We start from the raw sequence: 27,621 nt of genomic DNA, 5'->3' as shown, positions 1-27,621 counted from the left end.
TTATGTGAACCTCGAACGTTATCTTTTTCTGTTTGAGGCGGAACATGAAGTGAAACACAGTACAGAAGAACGTTAATTATCCAACCGAGGCAAGACAAAGGGCTATTTTTAAGCTTCTAGGCTCTGTCACTTCCTTCTTCAGGCCCAGTCTTCACGTTCGAATGTTTCTCTTCCCAAAAAGAGACTGTGAGAGATTACTTTCAGTCGAAGGAAACTCTTTCTTGTTTTCTGCAGGATTTGTTGAATTTTGGCCAGTTTGATTGTTCTTTATATGTGTTATTTATTACATAGTATATATCTACATAGGCACACTTGTTAATTTTTTGTCTTTCCAATGGAACCCTGCTCCCATAATAAAAATATCTGCATTCATCCTGTTTGCATTTAATGAAAGTTTCTGTATGACTTGCATGATTTGGTCCTGAATGACTATTACTTCAGACATAGTGAGACTGAACATGAATATTTGTTTTTTTTTTTTTTTGTGTAAAATTTTGGTAGGTGGTGGTGGTACCTTTTAGTTTGTACTAATCAACAGAGAAAACTCATTAATGGAGAAACTGAAAGTGTCTGCTAAGAATGATCCTGCTGCCAGCAGTGATCAGGCAGACTCATTTCCAATATTCAAAATGCGAGACAGTCAGAATGTTGGACTGCAGAACAGTAGAAGAGTGGAAGATGATGCAAAAGCTGTAAGATTGGATGGAGGTTCTGTAATTGTTCCCTCTAATTCTGCAAACAGTAAGGAACCTATCAACAAGTGGATGGCATTTGCAAAGAAGCCTGGTTTCACAGTTGATGGCAACTCAGCAACAAAGGATAAAAGTACAAGCGAAGATAATTACTCGAGGAATCATCTAAACGAGAAGTCGTCTTCTATTGTAACCGAAGCAAACATAGCTGAGAGAACTGCTGAATGGGGTCTTGTGGTGAACTCGGGGAATTTCAAAGCATTAGGGGGAGAGAATACAAGTGGCTCTTTTGATGGTGACAGAAGCAGAAACTTGTCAGATAGATTTGTTGAACCGACACGGACGTCAGGGGAGTCAAACTACGGATCTGAGTCATCATCAGGGGTGTTTCCAAGGGTGTCGCAAGAGTTGAAGGAAGCATTGGCGACGCTGCAACAGACATTTGTTGTCTCAGATGCAACCAAACCAGATTGCCCAATCATGTATGCCAGCAGTGGCTTTTTTACTATGACAGGCTATTCTTCAAAGGAGATTATTGGAAGGAACTGGTGAGCATGTGCCCTGCCTTTATATACATAGCAAGATATGTGCTGTTTTAGTCTACATCCTTATGAAAAGCTGTTAACTGAACAAAACATACTGTGCAAATGGAAAAATTTTATGATAATTTTAGGTTGTGTGGGAGTCTTAGAAGGTAATTAACTAGAAAATTTAGTTATTAATCAAGCAGCCGATTTCTGGTTGCAGTCGATTTCTTCAGGGGCCTGAGACCGACAAGAATGAAGTGGCCAAAATTCGGGATGCAACTAGAAATGGAAGAAGTTATTGTGGCAGACTTTTAAACTACAAGAAAGATGGAACTCCATTCTGGAATCTTCTCACTATCACCCCCATCAAAGATGACCATGGCAATACTATCAAATTCATTGGGTCAGTCCTACCTTGTTTTGATCACTAAATTATGTATATTGACTTGTCATTTTTACTGAAGTTCACATGATAACGGAAATCCAATTGGCTAACTACAGCTGTGCTTTGCTTTTATGTTAACTAAGCCAAAAGTGTGAAGCAAAACGCATGTTAGAAAAATAAAATCATTCTTGGAACTTTACTTAACAGCTCAAAGTTTTAAGACAATGTGTCTTTGACAAGGTATTAGAGTGCCTCTAAGATAAAGTGATTAGCAGTGCAATCCTAGAGACCCCTTTTTTTATAATTATGTAAAATTTTCGAACAACAGGACACTTGTGTGAGGGAATGTGCTAAAGATGTAAAATCATTCTTGGGTGTTTCCAAAACCATTGAAGCTTTCAGGAGATTCATAAGGTGTTTGGTTTCCTGTCTCAAATTCCAGAACAATAAAAAAAACTTCGTACCCCATTGCCCAGAGGCTCTTTGCATATGCAAGGGTAAGGCTGCGTACAACATCCCTCCCCCATACCTTCGCATAGCGAAGAGCCTCTGGGCAATGGGGTACGAAGTTTTTTATCCGGAAACAGCCTCTTTACATATGCAAGGGTAAGGCTGCGTACAACATCCCTCCCCCATACCTTCGCATAGCGAAGAGCCTCTTGGCAATGGGGTACGAAATTCCAGAACAATAGTTTGGGCATAAACTACAAGAGACAATCTTTTGTCCAAAACATGGTTTGGGATATTTGAAATGAGAAACAAAACACACATTTGGTCTTTAACAATGCTTAGTCATCATTTCCATTTCCTTTACTTTCAAAACTTAAATCCTTTTGCTGCTAGGCATATCATTACTGTGGCTTGTTTAACTATAAAGGAAGTTGGTTTATTCTTATATCTATTAATTGTTGGTTCAAATGGTTTAAATTATCTGGAATGAGGTTTAGTACATTTGATTATTTTTTGTTTTTAAAAGAAAAGGATAAACAAGTCATGCACCCAATCAAACTGAAAGCAATGTTAAAAAAACAGTAATGATCCTTATACAAACTCTAAGATTAACAAAGCTTGAAATGTTCTTTTAGGGATAAAGGCTGTATCTTGAATGTGAGTTCTAAGTATCTAACAATTTTTAGTATTAGTAACAGCTGAAATATGCTTACTGCTTAATACATCTATTACTACAGAATGCAGGTTGAAGTGAGCAAGTATACAGAAGGCGTGAATGAAAAGGCATTACGACCAAATGGATTACCTAAGTCATTAATTCGTTATGATGGTAATATGTTAAGCCATTATTAGTAATATGTGATATTCTGACTTTAAAAGTAATCATTTAATATCATTTACCAGCTCGTCAAAAGGAGAAAGCTTTGGGTTCTATCACTGAGGTTGTCCAAACCGTTAAAGACCCAAAATCAATTATTAATGATAGGAATGGTGATACTGCTGCCAAGCCTGAAGAACAAGAGAAGTTCAATTTTGATTTTGTTTTGCCAAAGTCTGCTGATATTGGGAATACAAACACACCTGGTAGACAAGCTTCTCCACTTTACATCCAACGCATGAGTTCTAGTCAGGATAAGAGCAGGACATCACAATCAGGACGGATTTCTTTCAAGGGGTATTTATTTTCTTTATAGTTTAGACAAAATTCAGCTCTCATTTTTGAACTATACTTACTTAACTGACTGCTAAAAAATATATTTTGAATTGAAAGCTTCTGTGTTTTGCATACATTTGATTCACAAGATATATCTCCTATTGATTTATTGAAGAATGTTTCCCTTACACATTTAAACTCATTATTTGTGCGTGAAATGTTTTCCATTTTATTATAGTTTAAAAGGGAGATCTCTGAGTTCTGCAGAGGAGAAGTCCATAGTTGAACCTGAGGTTTTGATGACCAAGGAAATAGAGTGGTCTAACAATTTGGAGCATTCACTAAGAGAGAGGGACATAAGGCAGGGAATTGATCTAGCAACCACATTGGAGAGGATAGAAAAGAACTTTGTGATTTCTGATCCTAGACTTCCTGATAACCCAATTGTAAGACAGTCTTTTTTTTTTTTTAATTTTATTTTCTTTGGAGAAATAGGTTGCCTTTTTTATTTTAATCTTAATTAGCTTGATTAGTTTATATATTATTCGTTAAATATATATATAGTAGCATTTTTGGATGATCACAAAATTAGCTTAAGCTTTTGGAGAGATTGTCCTTGACATAGTATTTGAGAATGTATGGTCAAGTTGGTTAGGCTTTCATTCTTTGCCATACCCATTGTTAATGATTAATATAACATGTTTGACTTCAGATTATGGATGCGGAAAGCCACATTAAAGTTGAAGCAGCTAGTTCTAGCTTTTACACCAAAGGCTCATTTGTCGTGTTTTTTTTGGTTGGGGAATGTAGTTCCAAACATGCACCAAGTTTAACTAAAGTGTAAGATAGAAGTGACTAGTGCATTCTCCATGCTTCTAGTCCAAAAGATTCTTGAAGGGACGTGTTAAAGATATATAACCATTTTCAGTCCTATACCAAATAATAACTGAAGATTCTAGGAGATTTATCCTTGACACATGTTTAGTACACTGTACATATATTAATACTGTTGAGATATATGATTCTGATATGTGTTAATATATCATTCTGATATTATTGCTTCCTTATTTACATTATGATGTTTTCATTATTTACGTTGTTGATTTAGTTTTCTAGTTACTATTTTTATAATTGATTTAGCTTGATTATTATCCGTACAATTAAGAGATTAGATTTTTTTTTTTTGTGTGGAAAAATATACTTATTGCATTTCGTTCAGAATAGCATAAAAAATACGATTGGAAATATGGTCAAAACCATGGCTGCTAGCATGAAACCTAAATGCCCTAGCAAGGGAATGGGCAACTTGGTTGACTTGCTTCCTAATTAAACTCACCCTAGAGTTTGAAATTGTTGCTAATAGAGACTTGCATTTCACAATAATACAATGAAATTAATCTATGCCTTTTTTCCTAGAAGATAAAGCATCAGTAACCGTTTTACAGTCTATTTCTTGGATAATATTCTCAAGTTGCAGTTCCTCCATGCATTTAATTGCATGAAATAAGCCCAAAGCTTCAGCTTCTCTTGGATCGGGTCTCCCGTTTATATGGACTGCTTTTGCTTTAAGAAATTAAACCTTCACTGATCATCACACACCACGTACAATACCAGCACCAAAGAGATTTGGTTCTTCGAAGATTCCTGCATCAATATATACTTTAAGGAATCCCGCCACAAGCTTGCACCACTCGAGATCTTGAGCAGATTCATTCGGGGCAATGTAGAGTGAGTTGCTAGAGAACTCTATCTCTCACTTTGGTCCTTCAAACAGAAAGTGAATCGCATGTGATAATGATATTTGAGGTGGAGTATTATATTTTGTGGTTGCGGCATCTCCAAATGCACCAAAGTGTGATGCTTAATCTACACTTAAGCTCCATGGGGAGGGTTTCAAGAAGGTGAAAAGTTAAGTCCATAGCTGGTTCTGCATGGTTCATATATAAACTAACCTGGTTCTAGATTCCTGCTTCTTCCCACACGTTTCTAACTTGTTGGCAGCCAAAGAAGACTCGTGCAATGGACTCCTTTCCTTTAGATTGCAGCCTGGTTCTTGTAGGGAGACAGCATTTTAATGTACGCCATAGAAAGTGCTTGACTTTAGGTGGGAGGGGCAGCTGCCATACAAGCTTCCAGTTACCTTTAACTTTGAGATTTTCATTGCAAATCATGTTGTCCATTAAGTGATGATAGGCTGATCTGACTGTATATTTTCCATGTGCACTATATTTCCAGCATGGACGATCACTATCATGAGTGTTAGTCAAAGGCACCATTTGTAAATCATTCATGTCATCCTCATTGAGGATTTGTGCAGCTATATCCATTCTCCAGCTATTATTTTCATGGTCTATAAGAGAGTTAACAGTCATAAATTCAAGACCAAGCGGTGGTAAGAACGAAACATAGGACTTATCTTTTTTCCAAAGCCACAGTTGGGTCCATTGCCTAACCTCCATCTCATTCCTTCCTTGATCAAAGCCTTGAAGCATGGATGCTACGCCAAGTGTAGCTTGGATTGTGCCCTAGAGGGGCATCCAAGAAACCTCCATTATGGTAGTATTTAGCATCTGGATTGGTGGATAATTTCCAGCCTTGCTTCCCTAGCATGGCAAGGTTGAAACCATGGAGATGTCTGAATCCCATACCTCCAAATTCCTTCTACATTGTTACTATAAATAAACAGCCAATGGGACATTCTCTTTAGGCATTTAGAATATATAATTCATTATTCATATATATTCACCTAGTGGCTTAAATTTTTGGGATAGTTGGTTCATGACATGAGTCAAAGCCACTACAACCATGTGATTTGGCATTTGATTTAGTTCGCTCCCATTCTTTTAAACAAAAGCTAAATTTTTGGGCAAGGTATGGGGGTGTGTTGCAAAATTTAATAATAACAACTTAGGCTTTTGGGAGAGTGTTTGACAACAATGATATAAAAGAAAACTGATTGCCTTTGGAAGGCACTTTATCCTTTGCCTATATTCTTCTCTTCCAGTAAAATTGTCTTCATCACTTCAACAAATTCTTCATCCTTGAAGAACAATACACTGTGTTTACCATCTTTTTTACTGAAGGAAAATTTCTATTTTGTTTCATAATGGAAAATTTCATAATCTATTATATTATTCTTATGGAGAAAAGCCTATTAATCTTTAGAGTCTTAATTCTGTTATGCAGTGGTTAGTTATTGATCAGTCAAGTGGCTAATTGGTTTTTCTTCATTAATAAAAGATCGTTTGCTAGTTGTTTTGAATCAGAATTCCTATGTTAATAAAATACTATTGATGTTATAAAATGCCTACGTGCAAAGCAGGTCCTTAATGATAAGTTTTTTCTTGTCAAATGTTTATATTTGTTTTTCTTTTATGGTTATAAGAAGAATTAACCAAAGAGGTCCTTAGTTTTCTCTGTCCTTTACCCTCTTTTTTTCCCTTAGATGGTTTGTGCATGTTGACCATTTAGAATCTTATATATGAACTATTTATAAAATTTAAAATTGTGCAAACTGCAAACAAAATAACTAGGATATAGATAGAAGAATGCTGCAATGCAACCCACTAGGATCTGCTTAGTAGTCGGAGGGGGGGGAGGGGGGTTGGTTAGTTTTCACAAGGTCCTAGATTCAAATCTTGTTGCTGCCATTATACACACACACACAAAATAAAGAAAAGTCTGCTGCTCGTATCATATAGTAGTTGCTGGAAATGGTAGTAGCCATTGGAATACACATTCACACAAATTAAAACAGACAGGTATCACGTGTGTCTAGAATATAAGACTTGTTTTGTTTATTGATAATATCTTTTAAGTAACTATTGTTGCTTCCTGTGCAGATATTTGCATCTGATAGCTTTCTTGAACTTACGGAATATACACGAGAAGAAATTTTGGGACGAAATTGTCGGTATAAATTTTACTATCTTCATATACAAAAAGTTTAATTTTCTTCTGTGCTCACTTCTCTTTTAGAAACAATCCTCTGATGGATTTCTGTCCACTTTTACTAGATCAGTTGTCATTTTAGTATAATCACCTCTATTGTGGTGGAAGGTTATTTTTTGAGTAATAATGTTCTTTTGTCCTTCAAAGATGAATACATCATCAATTTAGTCCTAGAAATTTATTATTTGGAAATATATGTCTAATCAAAGATTAGTTTATTTGGAGTGCCAAAAGCAAGCATGAGATGACTATGGATTCAAAGTCCCGAAGATTGTAACCCAAGAAGAGGATGGCTCAACTTAGATGCGATAAGATAGCATATTTATGGGCTAAGATTCATGCCATAAACGATCCTCATTCTGTTATTTTCATTTTTTAATCTTCAATGAAAAATTTAGGTCCATGAGCGAAAGTCCATATCATAATAAATCCTACAATGTATTGATGATTAGTACTTAACATAGCTTGAGCAGTAAACTTTTGTTCTGAAGGAACGTAAGCAAGTAAAGAGTATATGTGTTGAGCTACAAAAGTAGTAACAACCCTCATTTAGCCCTCAACAATGCAAACTGAGATCAATTTAGTCCCTCTGTAGTTGAAATCCATGGCTTTAAATATAGAGGGTGGAAGATAGATAAAAGAGAATGACAGGCTGATATGGTATTAATTGAGATGTATTACAGTATAGTGATGTGTTTGATATGTTCGTAAAACCTAAAGCACTAACCCTTATTTATACTTAATCATAATCCTAGCTAATTAGGGGAACAAATGATAAGATAAGGAAATATGATAACCAATCCTAAGAGATGATGAGAAAATAGGAAGGGTGATCAAGGATATGATAAGATATTATCATATATTGTAACATCTATCATGCAACATAAAATTAGTCCCTAAATAAGGGCTTCAATATATTCATTTCTCTCGGCTAGACAGAGGACCAATTTTATGACACTGTATTTATGACATTGCAAGCTTTTGTTTGAAAGGCCAGTGACATGGTAGTTCCCTTCATCCATTGTATAGGTTTCTTCAAGGACCAGAAACAGATCAGGCAACTGTTTCCAGGATAAGAGATGCTATCAGAGAACAAAGGGAAATCACTGTACAGTTGATAAACTATACTAAGAGTGGTAAATAACTGGTCAAATTATATCTATACTTCTGACGCTCTCTCTCTCTCTTCATTGGAGGATGACTTGTCCTTCCTCCTCGTTGTATTTTTCTTTTTTCAATAAAAAACTTTCTTTATTCATTTTTTTCTTACTAAAAGTTGCACTTTGAAAGTAGTGTGGAAATTGACTGATGAAGATATTGATATGTTTTTTTTAACCTTTTTGTTTTATTTTATTGTTTACATGTTAAACTCTTAATTTATAATATGTAGGAAAAAAGTTCTGGAATTTGTTTCACTTGCAACCTATGCGTGACCAAAAGGTGAAAGTGATACTGTTATGCTAGAAAACAAATAATTTGAACATAAACATTCAATATCTATTAAACTATATATTGTCTTCCCCCCTTTCTAGTTTCTAATGTTATTCTCAATGATTTGTATTTAGGGTGAACTTCAATACTTCATTGGTGTTCAACTAGATGGAAGTGATCATGTAGAACCCTTAAAAAACCGCCTGTCTGAGACAACTGAGCAACAAAGTGCTAAGTTGGTGAGTATTGTCTTCTCAGTCTTAGCTTTGTACTTACTGGTTCAAGATACTTTGATGCTTTGTTTTTATATTTCACTTTGGGATATGCAAAACTAAGAATCTGCAAATTCTACATGTTAACATAACTTAAGTTACTAGAAAGTTCCCTTATTAAGATGTTTTCTTGAATACTTTCAATACGTATTTAGCATAACCATTGTTCAATAGCAAAATTTTCAGTTTAAATATTATGGAAGACAAAGTGCATAGTATGTCCAAGTCCAACCAATGAAATTTTTTGCTGCTGTGTTCTTGTTCTATAGTCTCCATGATTAGCATAACTTGTTCATAGGTCTATATTTGTCAATTGTGGTCTTTCTTTTCCCACCACGCAAGTACTATTATTCCTTGTTTTACTGTAGAAGTTGGTAGAAAATGCCTGCTTATTGAGTTATATTTGGCAGTACCAGAGTAGAATCACCTAGAAAATAAGAGTAGAAATGAATGCTAGGTTTAGCACGGTTGTTCATATTCTGTAAATTTTCATATCTGACACATCTACTTAGTACTTACTACTTTGTATATGCATCTTCATCCATTTATTATCTAAGAATTTTTATAAAATGTAAGAAATATTTTTGTTAGATTGGTAGCGGTGGAGACATAAGAAAATATGAAATTGCTTTATTTTTATGATGGTCATAGCTGCAGATAGCTGGGAATTGTTAGCGAATCTGCTGCTACTATTATTAGTTTAACATGTATTTCTGATTTCAAGATAGAACGTTGTTCACCATGAGATTTGTCTTAGAATTGAGTTCGTCTTATTTGTAAATTTCTTTACATACTTGGTTATCGTCATAGTTTGTTTCTCATATCAGGTGAAAGCCACAGCAGAAAATGTTGATGAAGCTGTCCGAGAACTTCCGGATGCCAACTTGGTAAGGTATTCATTCCTTTTGGGTTATCAATACCCTACCTATGTATACATTTTCAGATTTCCTTGAATGCATTATTATATGTTTTTCATAGTTGTGTCATTTGAAGAAGGGTGGAATGGTGTTTTTCATCAGTTATATTTAATGATGTCGTATGAATCTTTTATGTTGCAGAGACCAGAAGATTTGTGGGCAATTCATTCCCAACCCGTCTTTCCACGACCTCACAAGAAGGAAAATCCTTCTTGGATAGCGATACAAAAGGTACCGATTTATGTATTTCACTTCCTTTGTCATGACAATTATACAAATATTTATAATAGTATTCCCTAGTTAAACTTATTTAATGTAAATGTTACGTATAAGAACAACCTTATGAAGTAAATGCAAAAGATATTTGATTCACTCTACATAATTATCTTTAAAATTCTACTTTTGCCATTCAGTGATACATAGGGGTTTGTTGCATGCTGACTTGGGAGTTCCTTTAAGTGTTATTCTCCTGCTAATTCTTTTTGGACACTTTGAATCATATGATCTCTAAACGCTAATCTGAAGGTTTCCCCCTTTCTTCTGTGGTCTACTACTTGCCCCCAGAACCTTTGAGCATGAATCTTGTCATATACATAAGCTAGCATGCATACGCGAAGATTCATAACTGTAAAAACATGTTAAGGTTTTGAATTCTGATACATTGTAGCCACATATACATATATAAGGTGCCAGATCCGTCCCTGATAAATAAGGATAACTGATGCAATAACCCTTGTGGTTCTGAGTTTTCAGCCTTAGTTAGTGATTCTGATATTTGGTTTACCTAGGATTTAGTTTTAGATTGGGTTTGATTCATGTGTAGTCACTGCAGGAAATGTTTATTGGCATTATTTGCGTTGCTTTTTCAGTAATTAGGGATTTTACCATGCTGGTTTGGAGGCATGATTGCCACAATTTTAAATTTGAATATGTATGATTGTGTTGGTTTGTTTTAAAAATATTTCCTTGTTTTCATTATTTGTTTCTTTGATTCTTTCAGGTAGCTGCAAGAGGTGAAAAAATTGGCCTGCAACATTTTGTGCCCATAAGGCCGTTGGGTTGTGGAGACACTGGCAGGTAACAGTTGAGTTTGCTTACTTCAGTCATCAACTTGCATTGCCTAAAGGCATAATAGAAATAGCTTTTTTGTCCATTTGCTTCTCACTTTGGCTAAATGGTTTTAGCTTTCCAATAACTGGACAAAACAGAATTCCTATTTCAGAACCATCTTTAATAAAATTACCTCATGAAGATGATTCTTGACCAATATTTGATCTCGGCAGCCTATGAAGTATGATTCCCCTCTAAAATCTTATGTTGAATAAGCTCCTTTACTTACTCCTTTTGATTTTTTTTTTTTTTGTTGAAATCAAAACATTCTTCATGTACTATATGTTGATCAAGGTTTCTTATGACTCTTTCTTTCTCATTCCAAGTTTTCTACACTGGAATTTTATTTTCTGTTTGTGGGCTTATGGCTTAAAATTTTCAGTATCATAGAATAAAAAATGCTCTGCTAATTTAGAAAGGAAACATTTTGTTTTGTGCTACAGTGTTCATTTGGTGGAACTCAAAGGTACTGGTGAACTATATGCAATGAAGGCAATGGAAAAGTCTGTGATGCTAAATCGTAATAAGGTCTGGATATGTAAAAGTCACTAGTTTCTTCTTAAAGATTTTATGTGCACTTCTCATCAACTATTGAAATTAAGGATTTTGATATATATTCTCTAGTAATACATGCTTTTTGTTTTTTACTTTCATTTTTTTCTTAGCTATTCACCTATGCGAATTAAAATCGTTATAATTTCTAAATATTTATGACCAATTGGTAATCTCTGTTAGAAAATAGGGAATAAGTATCATGCCATTGCTATGAATTCATGGGTTTGTTTATTACTACGTAGGTACTTGATCTAGTTCTTAGACTAAATAGGTGTACAAATTTGTATTTTCAACACACCATATCATCTAATAACCTATTATTCTATTATTTAGATTTTCTTTATGTGTTCTCCTCATTTTATGTCTAAACCCTATAATTTTTACAATATACATGCCTTCCATGAAAAGGAAGGTAATGAATGCATTGAAATATGATTTATTTGTTAGTTTTCAAAATGAAAATATAAATGAAGAAATTGGCTTGAAAATTTATACAGAGCACAATAATGGATGTTGATATTTGCAAGATGAACTAGTGATTCTCACTTCTCAAAACAGATGGCTCTAATGTATTCTCGGTTGCCAACATAAGCTGAAAAGAAAAACACTTAACCATGTACCTCAGTTTGTGTGTTGAAGTTTTTATTATTACAGGTTCACCGCTCATGCATTGAGAGAGAGATTATATCATTATTGGATCATCCTTTTCTTCCAACACTATACACCTCATTTCAGGTAAATATAACACATCTGTATGTTGAACCGAGCAACGACTGAAGTGTAAAGTGTGATCTACATATTGTTCTAGTAGACAACTTATAATCCGTTCAGCAGTAACTCTCTTGTCCATTGGAAATGGGGAAGAATCTTTTTGAACAATTAGTAATTGATGAAAAGAGTCGTATCATCTTTTTATTTGTACCATGTATTGGAGTTGACAAGTAAAATACTTCTAAAAGACTCTGACCTGTTTTACTATCTTAATATGTCTCTCTTTCCTTCAGTGTTGTTAAAAAGCGGTTATGGCGGTATGGCGTCGCGAGTTTTCGAAAAAATGCCACCAAATAGTGGTGGTGTTGCGGGTTTCGTATGGCGACCGCCATAGCCATGACGGTCGTTGCGGAATAGCGGTAATGGCGGAATAACACTTTTTTTTTTGAAATTTTGCGCAACACGTGTTGGGATGACCTGACCCAACCCAACCCTACCCGAATTTCGCCTGCAAAAGGAGATTCGGAGCGCGAGCACGAATAGCAACAACAGTCTCCAGCACGACGCATAGCAGCAGCAGCAGCAGCACCACGCACGCGAGAATGACGCACGCGAGCACGATGCACGAGTCACGACGCACACGACAAATGGACGACGAGGGCGGCTGCGGCGACAACAACGAAAGTATGCACGTGTTCTGGTTTTTTTTTTTTTTTTTTTTTTTTTCTGTTTGACACTCATTTTTTATATTTGGTTCTATTTTTTTTTTCTGTTTGACACCCATTTTTTATTTTTGACACACCCATTTTTTATATATCTTATTTTGAACTCTTGAATGAGTTTATTTGGTGTTGGTACTTGATTATTGTGTGAACTCATAATTTTTTTTTAATTTATTTGATTACAATCCATTGTTTTTTAAATTTTTTATTTATATTTATTTTTTATCTATTGTTTTGTTAATATATATATATATATATATATATATATATATATATATATATATATATATATATATATATATATTTCCGTCATTTTCCGCTACGCCATCCGCCATTAACAACATTGTTTTCCTCCTATATGTTACTCTCAAAGCTAATTTGGTATAAATTGATGAAATCCTTAAAACCATTACCTACAAAATTACTAAAAAATATGTGATTTAGGGAAGTCCTAAAGGACTAGTTTCATGTAGTGTACAAAAAGTAAAATGCAATTTATGATGTACAACACATCCAATGTATGATTGTTTAGTGACTATTTTTCATAATCACCAATCATCCAATCCTTTTAGGACTTTTTCCACCATAACATAGGAAGAGAGTGCTCTAAAGGAGGTTTTTTCTTGGCGTGTGTGTGTGTTAATTGGAGGTCCAAGCTCCTAGGTAGCAGAAAGGTGGCCTAGGGGAGGTTTGATCCTCCCACGTGGACATGAATCGCAAATTTTAATGATTAGGGCTCCCCACTGAGTTGCCTGTTAGCAGTTTTTTTGATAGTTTCTTTATCTCAACAGACTCCTACACATGTATGTTTGATTACTGACTTCTTTCCTGGAGGAGAGTTGTTTGCATTGCTTGACAAGCAACCAATGAAGATTTTCAAAGAAGAATCAGCGAGGTACTATTGATTTCCCATTTTTCTCGGCCAACTTTCTTGGGCCGTATTATTACTTGAAGTTTTCAATATTTATGTAGATGATTCCTGTCTGCAATATTGTGCTAGATGTTCAGTAAGATATGCATGAAGTCATCATTTAGTAGCTAGAATTGAAATCTATCATCTCATTCTAAACAAATTGGTGCCTAAATAATTCTATTTCTATAGAGAGAGAGAGATGCAGAAACCACGTGCTTCAATCACATACAAAGAGATGAATAAATATTAATTATAGAATAAGTAAAAGGTATAATCAAGGAGGCTTTATGTTCATTTTACAGTAACTGGATCAAAGGGATTGACGACTAACTTAACCTAATTATGTATCCTTATATTGGCCAAGTATATGACCAAAACAAACATAGGCAATCCTCCCCCAGTTGCTCTAGCTTTTGGGATTTAGATAGAACTAATTCATTCTTAATTCTAATGTGGTATTGGATCTTCTGCAACCAAGTGACTAATAATATGTGGCTGGTAAAGTTCACTAACCTGCTCATTTTATATATCATTAAGAATGGGATTTAATAGATAAATAAAGCTGGTCTCCTTGTCTCTATTTATACTGAGAAAAAAAGAACAGTGGAAGATAGGTGCAGCCCAATAACACATAATAAGCTAATAACTATCCTATAACTGATGGAATTGACTACTAACTACATACATCATCGTCGACATTCTAAATTGATCTAATAAAAATGATGGACATATTTATATATTTAATACAGACTGTTACATTTTTTTGTTAACCTTATCAATTACATATCCAGATTCTATGCGGCAGAGGTTGTCATTGGTTTGGAATATCTCCACTGTTTAGGTACGCTGCTCATTATATCTTCATTTGATTAGTTCATATTACATTCTTAAGCACTTTTCTATTCAATATATCTTCAATCTGTATACTCCGTGCATGGATTTAGTTCATATAATTTTCTCTGGTATTTTGGTATTCACTGTTAAGTTGAAATTACATTTGATAGGATTTCTTTCTGTGGTGTGCTATTTGTGAGTAAAGTAATTAATTTTTAAAAACTTGTGGATGTCCTACAATAACTGTTAATATCACTTGGTCTTAAGGATGATGATCAATAGCATTTTCTAGTTGACCCACTTATGGCTTGATAGCTGTTACAATATCATTTAGCAAAAAGGCCAGCTATTGAAAAGTTTAAGGTTTTTTAAAAGACTGGCAGCAAGGAACCATTTAACAATTGAAGTCACGTAAAACAGATGAGGCTAGCAGTCAGCATCACCTGAACTAAAAGGCAACTATTAGCATATGTTTGGTTCAACATATTTTGAAGAAATAATTGCTTATTTTTGCCAGCTCTGTGAGACAGCATTTGAAAATAAGCTATTTACTGTGATATAACCAAACATGCTATTAATTTTTTCATTTCTATTTTTTTCCCCACGTTTTGGCACCTCTTTTATACCTATTTAGGCAATTTTAATGCCACACTTACTGTTTTTTAATTGATTTTATTGTTTCTTTCAATGCTCTGTTTTTGAATTTGTAAGCTTTGGAACTTGAATTTACTGCTTTCTAGATGCCATGCTCTGTTTTCATTTTTCATGCCACATGCTGCATTGATTTGGCTTATTAGTTCTGTGGCTGTATGAATTTTTCTTTTTGGTTCTTTGCCACTTATCAGAGGCAGTCAGCATAATTTACAGTTTAATCGCTTTATCAATTTTGATTCTTATATTTGCATAATAATTAGAATTAATACAAAAACACGATATAATTTCAATTCTTTTCTTGACTGAAGAGTGAACTTTTCAATGCGTCTCACCTCAAGGGTTTAAAATAAAAACCCTTGCACAGTTACAGCTTAACTGGATCCTTCACTTCTGACCACCTAGCTATATGTCTGAGTTATATATCCTTTAGCGACAAGATAAACTTGAATATGGTCAATTTAACCATCTGGGACAACTTTTATGGCTTATACCCATGAACAACCAACAGTTGTTTCCCTTGCAGAAGGGAAACTAAGTCCCATGTGCCACTGTGCTGAAGAGCAATAATCTCATCAATCATTGCTTGCATTCATCTTGAATTAGAAAGTGTCTCAGTCATTGCTTTAGGAAGGAGAATAGTAGACAAGAAAGAAATGTAAACATAGCGTGATGGTGAGAAATGATAAAGAAATTATAAATTGGGTGAGGATTTCTAGTTTCAAAGAGCAGTAGGCAGATCATCAACATACTTCACAGGTTTGTTAAAAAAGCTGTTGGAGTAGGACATGTTTCATTTTTTTTTTGATCGGCAAGACATGATTCACATGAATCTTTTTCTACCTCATGCTCTGGAATGACCTCCTGTGGACTGTGGTTGGCATTGATAGAGTTAATAGAAGGGTGTTGAGGTGGATATATGCAAGCTTCTATAATGGGACAACTAGTGATTCTTGTGACGGTACATGCAAGGGAGGTAGAGCTGGACAAAAATAAGGTGTGGGTAAAACCTTATAAATCACACTACATTGAACATTTGTATATGATATTAACAATGACATCTATTTTGTAACCTAGAATATCTAATAAAAGACACATTTAATAGCATGTGCAAGCAACTTATCTTAACCAGGAGCAAGGTCACGAACCAAACCAATACACCCAAATGCACATAGAGGAGCATGGTATAATGGACCTTTGAGGAAATAAGTTGATAGGGAATTGATCAAATAATAAGCAGTTAAAACAACTTCACCACAAAATTATAAAATGATATTTTCATGTAACAATAAATGAGCACAGACTTTGAAGTTTGTATTGATAAGCAGTTTTGATAAGATGGGGATTCTTTCTTTTTTGCTGCTCCCTTTAGTTGGGCTATGTGAGGGCATTTTTTCGATGAAATTGAAGTTTGTTTGGATTTGACTTTCCCACTGATGTTTCCATTCTTAAACGAGATTGAAAACTGGTAACTGATGCTGCTAGTGTATTCTGCCTCTACATTTCATCTTTTCACATAATTTGGAAGAATTTTTTCTCCATACAATATAGTGGTTACGAGAATAAATGAAGTAAGGTGCTTTAAAATTGTGGTGTTATTGCCGAAGCATGGTCAGAGCATAATTTTTAAAATTTTTATCCAAGGTAGCTTTTCAGCCAGTGGGATAGGGTTTTGTTGTTGAATTCAGGGTAGCTTTTCTTTTCTTACAATTTTTATAAGTATTTCAGCAGTGTTAAAGGTTTTCTTCTTTTGTTATCTGTGTTTAATCATACCATTCCTAATTTTTTTACAATTTTGATATGCCACGCTGACATATTCCATGTGATTATTCAGGAAGCATCCTGTCCTGGTAGAATTTTATTTTATTATGCACAATAATGAGAGGAAAAAAATAGATATTGATTCTTAGGTTATCTGAATGTTATTTTCTTTTATTGAATCTGTCTAGGTATAATTTACCGTGACTTAAAGCCTGAAAATATCTTACTTCAGAAGGATGGTCATGTTGTATTAGCTGATTTTGATCTATCATATATGACATCTTGTAAACCACAGGTATGTTTCCTCATTCCTGAAAAAATGGTCCATTTATATAAATTATTGGGAATTCTTGACCCAACTGAAATTCGTTGGTGTCACACGTCTCCAATGATATAGTTTTTTGTAGAGAAAGTAATACCCAAGGCTTTAAATCTTCTATTGTTTAATTTTTTGGAAAAAAAATATGATACATTTTTAATGATGTTTAATTTTCTAAAAAAGGAAAGAATTTCTTTATGCTTTTCTTCTTTTAGAGTCATAAAAATATGTCTTGAATATTTAATTTTCTTTATGCTTTTCTTAACTATCGCTACATGAAAAATATGTCTTGAATTGTATGGTGCCCATAGCTAAGAAATTTAATCTATTCCCTTATTATTAGAGTAGAAGAGTAGAATTACTCTCTTTTTTTTTTTACTTTGTTAAGTAGAGTTAGTTTGTTAGTTAACTCAACTAACCTTAGGTTAGTTGACAGTTGGTTTGTAAGTTATGACAGCTGTGCTTTGTAAGAGAAAAGGTTATGGAGAAAAGACTTCAAGTGGTTCATGTTCCTACTATCGATCAATATGCAGACATCCTCACCAAATCTCTCTCCCCTTCCAACTTCACTGTCTTTAGGGACAAGGTCAAAGTTATTGACAAAATTTTTATCAATCCCTCATGAGCTTGCCAGGGGTATTAGAGTAGAATTACTCCCTTTTCTTTCTACACTATTAAGCATAGTTAGTTTTTTAAGTTAACTCAACTAACCTTAGGTAGTTGACAATTGGTCTGTCAGTTATGATAGCTGTGCCGATAGTTGTTTACAGTTGTACTAACTCTAGTATATATAGTACTAGAGTTGTAACCACTTTTCACTTGAGTTTGTTAATATAAAAAATTCCATTTCTGAAGATTGACTTTTTCTCTCCTCTTTCAATTCCAAAATCCTTTTACTTATCTATGATTGCATCTTAAAGTTAGTAAAGGAACTGATATTCTAGAGTCATCTTTTAGCTTGATAATTGTCAAATGCTTAAATTGAAAGTTTTTCCTGCAGGTTGTGAAGCAAGCGATACCTGGTAAAAGAAGATCACGAAGTGAACCACCACCAACATTTGTTGCAGAGCCAGTTACACAATCAAACTCATTCGTTGGAACTGAAGAATACATTGCTCCAGTATGGTGACTTACAATTTGCTTCATACTATCTAAGTAAATGAAAGAGATATCCCTTGATGTTTAATTTTTAAATCTCACTCATTTTGAAAGTTACATAGACATCCTCTGGTTTTAATTCAAAAATAGGTTTGTCATGTTAAAATTGAGGATGTGAAATGAGAGCAGCTTAGATGATCCTCTAGTCGTTGTCCTCTCCTTTCCTCCTTCTCATAAAAGGTAGGTGGACTTGTGTGTAGTCTGTGCTTCATGCCCAAATGGCTTACAAGCAACAGGGTGTGTTAGAGTTGTAATGAAGAGAAAACAGAGATCTTTGTAACTTTGGAAACAAGTGGGATTTCATCAAACTTGAGGACATTTAACGTAATCTATTAATACACATAATAACCACAAAAAAATTATTTTATTATTTATGTGTTGTTATGCATTATTATCATTATCATATTTTTGAGGTTTTTAAGGGACTTGATATCAGGAAATTATAACTGGAGCTGGGCATACTAGCGGTATAGATTGGTGGACCCTTGGTAAGCACTTCCATCCTTTTGTTTGAATACAAATTCTGTAGCATGGTTTTTATTATTATTATAGATAACTAAATTAGCTTCTGTAGCTTCCTGGTTATATTTTTCAACATTAAGGACTATGTCTATTGTGAGGAGATTATTAACAGATAGCTTTCATTACCATTGCGATCTTCCTTTCTCCAGCCTTCTATATAAACAGACATACCACAGTTGCTTTACTTATCAACAGGGCTTTGTTTCTTAGAGCTTAGAAGGGATACTATTGTCATGACTGAGAAAACTGGTGGGATCTTAATAGCTGATATCAATGTGAAAAGAAATAGGGGGAGGTGAAGTTGTAACTCTTAAAATTAAGGCTTAGGGCCTTACTCGACCCCACAAAATCAACTAGTAAGGTGAGAATTGACTAAGTTGATAGGCCATGACACACTTATGTCATGTGTTAGATATCAGTCAGGCATAGCTTGTTAGATATAGCATTCACTTTATTCTCTATTTTAGTAAAGATGACAGCTAACTAATCTCCAATTTCATCATGCTTTAATACAATCAATCCTTGCTGGAGCTTTTTCTTGAGCAAATGGCAATCAATTTCTGCATTTTATTGTATTTTTGTTAGCAATACGTACTTGATGGCTACACCATATCTCTATAGGACAAGAGATCCCAACTCCAAGTTCCATTAGCAAAATGAGATATCCGTATGAGTTTACTAATAACTTGGGCCATTTATAAGAAAGTAGAGCAAGAAACAACATTTTGTTTCTTACTCATTCAAGACAAGGATTATTATAATCCATCTTTTGGAGAGGGAATGAGGTGCAGTGCAGGAAAATGATAAGAATAGAGAGTGAGATCAAAAGATGATTATCAATGAATCTGTACATATTTATTACTTAATGAACTATGTTAAGAGCTCTAATATTTATAGTTAGGTGTGGACAACTATCTCTTAACTGTTTTACTATCAGAAATACACCTAACTGGTTCCGTTATAAGATTAAAAAATAGCAGCAACTAAGTAGATATACAATGCCCAATTGGACCTCATGTCAACTAGTGATCCTGTCCAATTTTGGACCTCATGTCAACTAAGCAGATATACAATGCCCAATTTTTCTAAAGTTTTCTCACATACACACAGTTATATTTATGAAGAGTCATGACTTTTCAAAGGTTTTTTGAAATCTCTTCACTAGTAATCGATTACAGGATTTTGGTAATCGATTACACAAATTAAAATTCAAACAGTTTTGTGCTACTAGTAAAAAATATCTTCACAAACTCTTTGGTAATAGATTAAATAGTATGGTAATCGATTACCAGTTCAAAAATATCTTTTTGAACTGATTTAGCCTTTGATAAAAGAATGTTTGATACTAAAGATGTTGAGGCCAAACTAAAGCATTCAAATTGAGATTCTTTAAACAAACTTACTAAGTTATTATCTTAAATTTACTTGATCATATTCATGTGTGAAAGTGTTTATTCTAAATCTCTTAACATTAGTTGTGCCTTGATGTGTAACTTGTAATGTATCCCACATTTCTTTTGCATTTTTTCAGTTTGAAACTCTAAGGGTGTGCTTGGTTTGCATTTTCATTTTCTGTTTTCATTTTCTGAAAACTGTTTTCATTTTCAAAAGATTAAAATTCTGAAAACATGTTTGGTTTGACTTCTTATTTTCTGTTTTTAGGAAATAAATACACTGAAAATTTATGATATATTAACTTGTCTTTTTTGTATTTTTAGATTTGCTTAAAATTACATTCCTTGTCATCGCATTTTCATTTTAACCAAAATGAGGTTTCTATTTTGAACTGAAAACACTGAAAACGAAATTTTATTGTTTTCATTTTCTGGTTGTTTCATGTTTTCATTTTCATTGAAAATGTTTTCAAAAATCCAACTAAACACATTTTCATCACTATTTTTTGTTTTTACTGAAAATGAAAACAGAAAACAGTCAAACCAAACACCCCCAAAAGTACTCATCCATGTCTAATGCAGAAGTAATTATGTTCTTGGTTTTTAAATTATATTGGACCCTTCTTCTTTCATCTTCATCCCATTGTTCTCTAGGTTTTTCTATAGTTGCATTTTTCACTATCATCGTAGGAATGAAGAGACTAATTTCAATGACTTCATATATTTAAATCTATGGCTTCTATAAAGATTTGCATACGGGTTTTCCAATGGACAAGTGACCTCAATAACTTAAGAGCGGGGGGGGGGGGGGGTGAATTAAGTTTTAAAATTTTCCCACTAACAAACTTTAACCCCCTTTTTAAATGATATATAATAGGCTTAGAATGAAGAAGAAGAAGCAACAACTAAATTAACCAATGTTCTTTAAACGTGCAAGACAAAATTAGTTTCAATAAAATAAACGAGATAAGGGAAGAGAGAAATGCAAACTCGATTTATACTGGTTCGGCCACTTTCCGTGCCTATGTCCAATCTTCAAGAAACCCACTTGAGATTTTCCACTATCTCTGTAAATCATTTACAGACTTTGAACATACCTTGGGATTCCTCAGGATTCTCACAAGTCAAGAGACGAACAATCTCTTGCTCACAACAATGTCTTTAGAATATACAGAAAAATTTCTCTCTTTTAGGGATGATAATACAAATCGAAGATCTTAGAAGAATTCTCAATTGATTTGCAAGTGTTTGACCAATAGTTGTTTAGAGAGCATTTGACAATTAAATTCTCTTTTAAAATCTCTCTCTTACTTTTCGATGTCAGACACACATATATATAGGCTCATTGCGCCTTTTCAAAATGATTTGAAGAGATGTGACTTTTCAAAAAAATTTTCTGTCACTGATAATCGATTACACAATTATATTTCTGAAGAGTCAATGACTTTTCAAATTTTTTTTGAAATCTCTTTACTGGTAATCGATTACAGGATTCTGGTAATCGATTACACATATCAAAATTCAAAAAGTTTTGTGCCGTTAGTCAAAAATATCTTCACAAACTCTTTGATAATCGATTACACGGTCTGATAATCTATTACCATTTTTGAATTGATTTAGCCTTTGATAAAAGAGTGTTTGATACTAAAGATGTTGAGACCAAACTAAAGCAATCAAATTAAGATTCTTTAAACAAACTTACTATGTTCTTATCTTAGATTTACTTGATCTTGTTCTTTTGACATGATTCAATTCATGCTCATCAAGTAACCTTTTTTGGCATCATCAAAACCTGCATGATATTCATTCACATTCTCCCTCTTTTTGATGATGACAATCATCTTTAAGTAATACTTTGGCATCATCAAAACATGCATGATATACATTCACATATACCACATAGTTTTCCTATACCAATGATTGATGAGTTGCTAGATGAGATAGTGGATGCAATGATATTTTGTAAACTACATTTAAAATCAGGGTACCACCAAATTCGCATGAGAGAAGACATTCTGAAAACAACTTTTAGAAGTGGCACTATGAATGCACCCTCTACTTTCCAAGCCTTTATGAACAAAATTCTAAACCCTTATTTGAGGAAATATGTCTTAGTTTTCTTTGATAACATTTTGGTCTACAACCAAGATGAAGAGAATCACCGGAAGCATCTCAAATTGGTGATGCAAATCTTAAGGGAAAATCAGTTGTTTGCTAACACAAAGAAGTGCAGTTTTGGCCAAAGTCAATTAGAATATTTAGGGCATTTGATTTCAGAAAAAGAAGTTTCAGCAGACCTAACAAAATAAAGGACATGGTTCATTGGCCCATTCCTAGTAATGTGAAAAGCCTAAGGGGATTTTTGGGCTTAACTGAATACTACAGAAAATTTGTGAGAAATTATGGAAAAATAGCTTTGCCTTTTACACATCAACTAAAAAAAGATAGCTTCAACTGGGGAAGTGAGGCTCAGATGGCTTTTGAGCATCTCAACCAAGCAATGACTACAATGTCAGTGTTAGCAGTCCCAAACTTTGAGAAAACATTCATTGTGGAAGCTGATGCTTCGGGGAAGGAACTAGGTGCGGTGCTCATGCAAGAGGGGCAACCAATAGCCTATATGAGTAAGACCTTAGGTGAGAAGGCTCAAAATAAATCTATTTATGAGCACGAGTTGATGACCATTATTCTAGCTATCCATAAATGGCAGGACTAGCTCTTAGGGAGGCATTTCATAGTGCACATGGATAAAAAAAATGCTTGAGGTTTTTGGAAGGTCAAAGGCTTATGGGTGAAGATCAGCAAAAATGGGTTTCAAAATTGTTGGGTTTTAATTCTTGGGAGAACTTTGCTACAATTAATGTACAATTCCCTAATTTACACCTTGAGGACAAGGTGGGTCTTGAGGGGGGAGTATTGATAGGACCCATAGTTTAATATTTAAGACATATGTGAGGAGGCGCAAGAGGTGCGATGCACAGGATCAAAAGCAAGAGAGAGAAAAGCCTAACTAACTTGCATACCTGGCAGTAGTGGCGTGGGGTGTGCACGAGTTGTTGGGAGAGAAAGTAAGAGAGGAAATATAAGTGGGAGGTGGAGTATGAGGGAGGTAGGCTGGAATTCTGTTAAGGCTTGGGAGAGAATTGGACACTCTCGAAATGGCCCTATTATCATTTCTTTGCTTTTTCTACGTGTTCTTATTGTATTCCTCATTCCCAGCTTTGAATCTCTTGGATACAGGCTGGGATTACCGTATTAATACTATTGGAGTTGGTTATTTTGCTATATATATCCTATCACATACATATAGAAAAAAAACACTAACGTACTCCGATCCTAGAAGGCTCCTTGATATGTGAAAGTATGGGAAAGGGTCATTTTATGCAAGCTTATCCTTGCATATGCAAAAAGGTTGTTTTCGAATTCAAACATTTGACCAACCAGTCACTTAGGCGTAACTTTACTATCAACCTCTCTGGAGTTCCTTGGTTCTCACTCCTTATTCTTTCTTTTTCTTCGCCTAGGGCTACACGGCACTAACTTTCTTACTTGTATGGAGAGCTACACGCCCCAAGCTTTTAGATAAGCTAAAGCAAGGGGTTTCGTCGTCGCAGTTGCCCTTATTAGATGGTCTGTCCAGGAAATAACTTCCTTTTTTCAGGAGAACCCCAAAAAGAGAATGTCATCCAAGTTTGGGTTTAGTTATGCTTTAGTGAAGGCTTTCTCGGTCTTTAACTGGGGGCTGTAGAACTAATATTGGGCGGGTCAAGGCTTGCCTTGAATTAAAAAGGCAGCAAAAAATAGAATAATTAAAGCGGTGCTTCATAAAACAAGGTCATCAATTTACTTGAGAATAATCATTGATAAAATGATAAGAACCTTGGGAAAACCAGACCACAAAAACTAGCTATTGTAGTTGGAGAGCCCAAGGTCTTATAAACCCTACACTAGAATCTTGTACTTCCAATGTGGGACTCAAGTGCCATGCCTTGCAAATGGGTTCTAACATAAAATTAACAAAATATTTAAACAGGATTCATAGAATCAGGACATTTGATCAGTTGCATTTACCTGGTATTCAATTTTTTTTTTTAGTTTTTGAGAAATTTGAGGTTTTATGAAGATATTCTCTATTTTGTTAGGATTTGGTCTCTTAGGTTGCTGGAAAATTTAACTTGAGATGATTTTGTTTCTACATGCTGGGATAGAATTAATGTTTACCATTCTGAGTATTAGCTAGTGATTTCTGTTAGCGATAACCAAAATAAATGATTGCTTCTTGAAAATTTTGATGGAGCCTCATTTACTGATGTTTGTGCATAGAGAAGTTATGCATGAGGGGGCATGTTAAAGATCAATGATATTCCTCACATTCACCAAACAACTTTTAGCATAAAAAATAGTTATTACTTTTTCACTCATTATTAAGTCATCGTTTGATTATCACAGCCCGATGTTTGACATTTACGATTTCGTTTCCTTATCTTCTGAATATAGGTATCTTGTTGTATGAGATGCTCTATGGTCGTACACCATTCAGAGGAAAGAATAGACAGAAGACATTTTCCAACATCTTACACAAGGATCTTACCTTTCCAAGCAGCATCCCGGTAAACAAAATAGTGCTTGATATTAGTAGTTGAACTTGAAAATTATTGAATGTTGTTTGCCATCCAATTCATTTTCCAAAGAGAAGGTCTTATTCAAGAAGTTTTTGCATAAAATACATGCATTTCCCCAACTTCAGATAATGGGTAGTAAAATACATGTAGAGAAGCATGAGCATTCAAATACATAGGTACTTAGTTTTCAAATTTATTTTTGGGTGTGAATAATAATATATTTCTTTTGTCCCATTATAATTGTTGTCCTAAGTAAGTTATTTTACACAGATAAAAATAATAATAAATATATGAAAGAGAATAGTAATTTTGTAAAATTAACCTTATATCATTATTAATTCATTTATAGATTTTATTGTCCACCTTTAATATTATAAGAGATATGAGTGGAAAAAGATAATTAATATTACATTAAAAACTAAAATGATAATTATTTTGGGACAATTTTTTTTTTCTTGCACGAAAATTATAATGGGAGGGAGTATTTTCTTCTGATATCCAGAGACATATTGTTTTGATCTTACGTTAACTGAACAGTTTTGAAATTTTCAGGCTAGTCTTGCAGCCAGGCAGTTGATTAATGCACTACTCCAAAGAGACCCAACAAGTCGTATAGGTTCAACCACTGGTGCCAATGAAATCAAGCAACATCCTTTTTTCCGTGGAATCAATTGGCCTCTTATCCGCAACATGGTAATATTCTTGTGATTTCTTTTGAAGTCAGTCATTAGAAAAATATTGACTACCGTAAGTAATAAAATTAGTCCTTCAAAGATACGTCAGTCATTTTAGGCCATAAATGATGGAAACTATGCCCAAAGTCCCTAAATATGTATTTATTTGGTGATCAAATTCTTGAATTTGTAATCCATCAGGCAAATTAGTCCCTATGGTCTCTAATGCGGGGACTACTTTAGCTGACAAAATATGCATCATTCAAGGACCTCAAGTATAATCAATCTGTCACTCAATATGACGCATCTTTCAGGAACTAATATGACTTCTTCCTTTACTGTTTTGAAAGACCTCTAAAAGTCAATTTAAGATTGGTTAAAGTTTAACTGGTGAAATCAAATGCTGACTTATGACATGTTTGACCTTTGAAAGGGATAGCTGCTACTGCTCCTCCTAAACTTTTTCAACCTAAAAAAGAAAATAAAAACAATATAGCCTCTCAAATCATATTTTCAGTATTTGGTGAAGTTGTTAGCTGCTTATTATTGCATTAATTACTGAGTTATCTTTTTTTCATGCAGACTCCACCCCCATTAGATGTTCCTCTTAAATTGATAGGAAACGATCCCGTGGCAAAGGATATAAAGTGGGAAGATGATGGAGTGCTAGTTAGCTCTATTGATATGGATATTTTTTGACGGTTTGCACTGTTCACTCAGGATCTTTGGTCAGCATCTTATCTGATTTCATGCTGCAACGATCACGGGGTCTAAGTCATTCAAGTGTAATAGTGTCTGTTGATTTGGTTATGGTCCAATACTACCATCATGTGATCTGCCAATAGACAACTTCAAACAAATTCTAAGTTATGTAGGATTAGCAGAAAAGTAGAATGTACATTGAATAAAGTCATTTTCCGATAGAAACAAGCATCCTAGTTATATGCTCATCGACGATACATCAATAATACACTTTTGTATATGGCTTATTAAAATATCATACATATTACTAGTTATTTTGATTATGGTACATGTAATCAAATTTATTTATTGCCACAAAATATCATACATATCACTAGTTAAAATAGCATACATATTAAATTTTGTAATAGTAAATATTTTTTATTTATAAAAAAATATACGGATTAAATAATTCGTATGATTTATATCAAAATTAATTGTCATAAAATTTATTATTTAAATTTGCATGCGCATTAAATATACATTAAAAATTTTAGTGTATACATTAGAAATTTTAGTGTTATGTATAACAACATTATTTATTTTATAATGTAATTGGCTCATTAGCTCATTTGGTTAGAACGTTATGCTAATAACCTGAAAGATGAACTTCATGACTCTTATGGATCAACTTCATCCGTAAAGGGCAAAAATGAAAAAATGTTGAGTGTATCTAGCAACACCCTTACGGATGAACTTCTAGCAACACCCTTACGAATGAACTTCATCCGTAAAGGACAAAAATGAAAAAATGCTGAGTGCACCTAGCAACACCCTTACGGATGAACTTCATCCGTAAAGGACAAAAATGGAAAAATGCTGAGTGCACCTAGCAACACCCTCTTGTTTTGCTGGTATACCCAACAAAATAGGTGAAGTGACAAAAATGTCCTTCACCTATTTTTTAAAAGCCTTTCTTTTTTTCCTCTCTCGCTACAGTTACCATAGCAACGTCTCCTCTCTCTCTCTCTCTCTCTCTCTCTCTCTCTCTCTGTTTTATTCATCTTCTTCGCATTTATGCCGCTGCTATTGTTCACCGCCGCCGCCGTTAGTGCCACCAGTGGCCGATGCTGCCACACCATTCACATTTCCATGATAGAGATCCATCGCCGCCGAGGTAAGTCTCGTTCTCTCTCTCGTCGTTGGATTTGCAGAC

The 27,621-nt window shown here is 34.2% G+C and overlaps 1 protein-coding gene across 2 annotated transcripts; it reads left to right on the top strand.

Annotated features, from left to right (window-relative positions):
• LOC114391100 (phototropin-2-like) lies at nt 1–26,749 on the top strand. Of its 2 annotated transcripts, XM_028352086.1 has the most exons (23): nt 2–186; nt 502–1,240; nt 1,440–1,622; nt 2,792–2,883; nt 2,958–3,228; nt 3,446–3,653; nt 7,050–7,120; nt 8,188–8,294; nt 8,549–8,598; nt 8,724–8,828; nt 9,689–9,748; nt 9,920–10,009; nt 10,779–10,855; nt 11,332–11,416; nt 12,098–12,178; nt 13,668–13,771; nt 14,581–14,630; nt 17,224–17,330; nt 18,355–18,474; nt 18,949–19,000; nt 24,926–25,038; nt 25,603–25,743; nt 26,307–26,749. In XM_028352086.1, exons 2-23 carry the CDS (start codon nt 552–554, stop codon nt 26,421–26,423), a joined length of 2,973 nt encoding a protein of 990 aa, XP_028207887.1. In that variant the 5' UTR covers nt 2–186; nt 502–551; the 3' UTR covers nt 26,424–26,749. The 2 variants fall into 2 exon arrangements, 1 of the variants encoding a protein (XP_028207887.1); XR_003662063.1 differs by lacking the exons at nt 25,603–25,743; nt 26,307–26,749 and having other exon boundaries at nt 1–186; nt 18,355–18,509; nt 24,926–24,979.
• Nucleotides 26,750–27,621: the final 872 nt, after the last annotated feature.

The sequence above is a fragment of the Glycine soja genome, chromosome 16 (assembly GCF_004193775.1).
Source record: "Glycine soja cultivar W05 chromosome 16, ASM419377v2, whole genome shotgun sequence".
In the NCBI taxonomy this organism is placed as follows: domain Eukaryota; kingdom Viridiplantae; phylum Streptophyta; class Magnoliopsida; order Fabales; family Fabaceae; genus Glycine; species Glycine soja.
The sequence above is the reverse complement of the archived record's forward strand: the minus strand, read 5'-3'. Positions and strand labels throughout refer to the sequence as shown.

What these genes read in the sequence shown, in the direction of transcription:
- LOC114391100 (XM_028352086.1), top strand. Translation starts at nt 552, where the DNA reads ATGGAGAAACTGAAAGTGTCTGCTAAGAATGATCCTGCTGCCAGCAGT. An exon ending in AACTTCCGGATGCCAACTTG is followed by an intron (nt 9,749 to 9,919) that starts GTAAGGTATTCA and finishes TTTATGTTGCAG; the next exon opens with AGACCAGAAGATTTGTGGGC. An exon ending in TATAGATTGGTGGACCCTTG is followed by an intron (nt 19,001 to 24,925) that starts GTAAGCACTTCC and finishes TTCTGAATATAG; the next exon opens with GTATCTTGTTGTATGAGATG.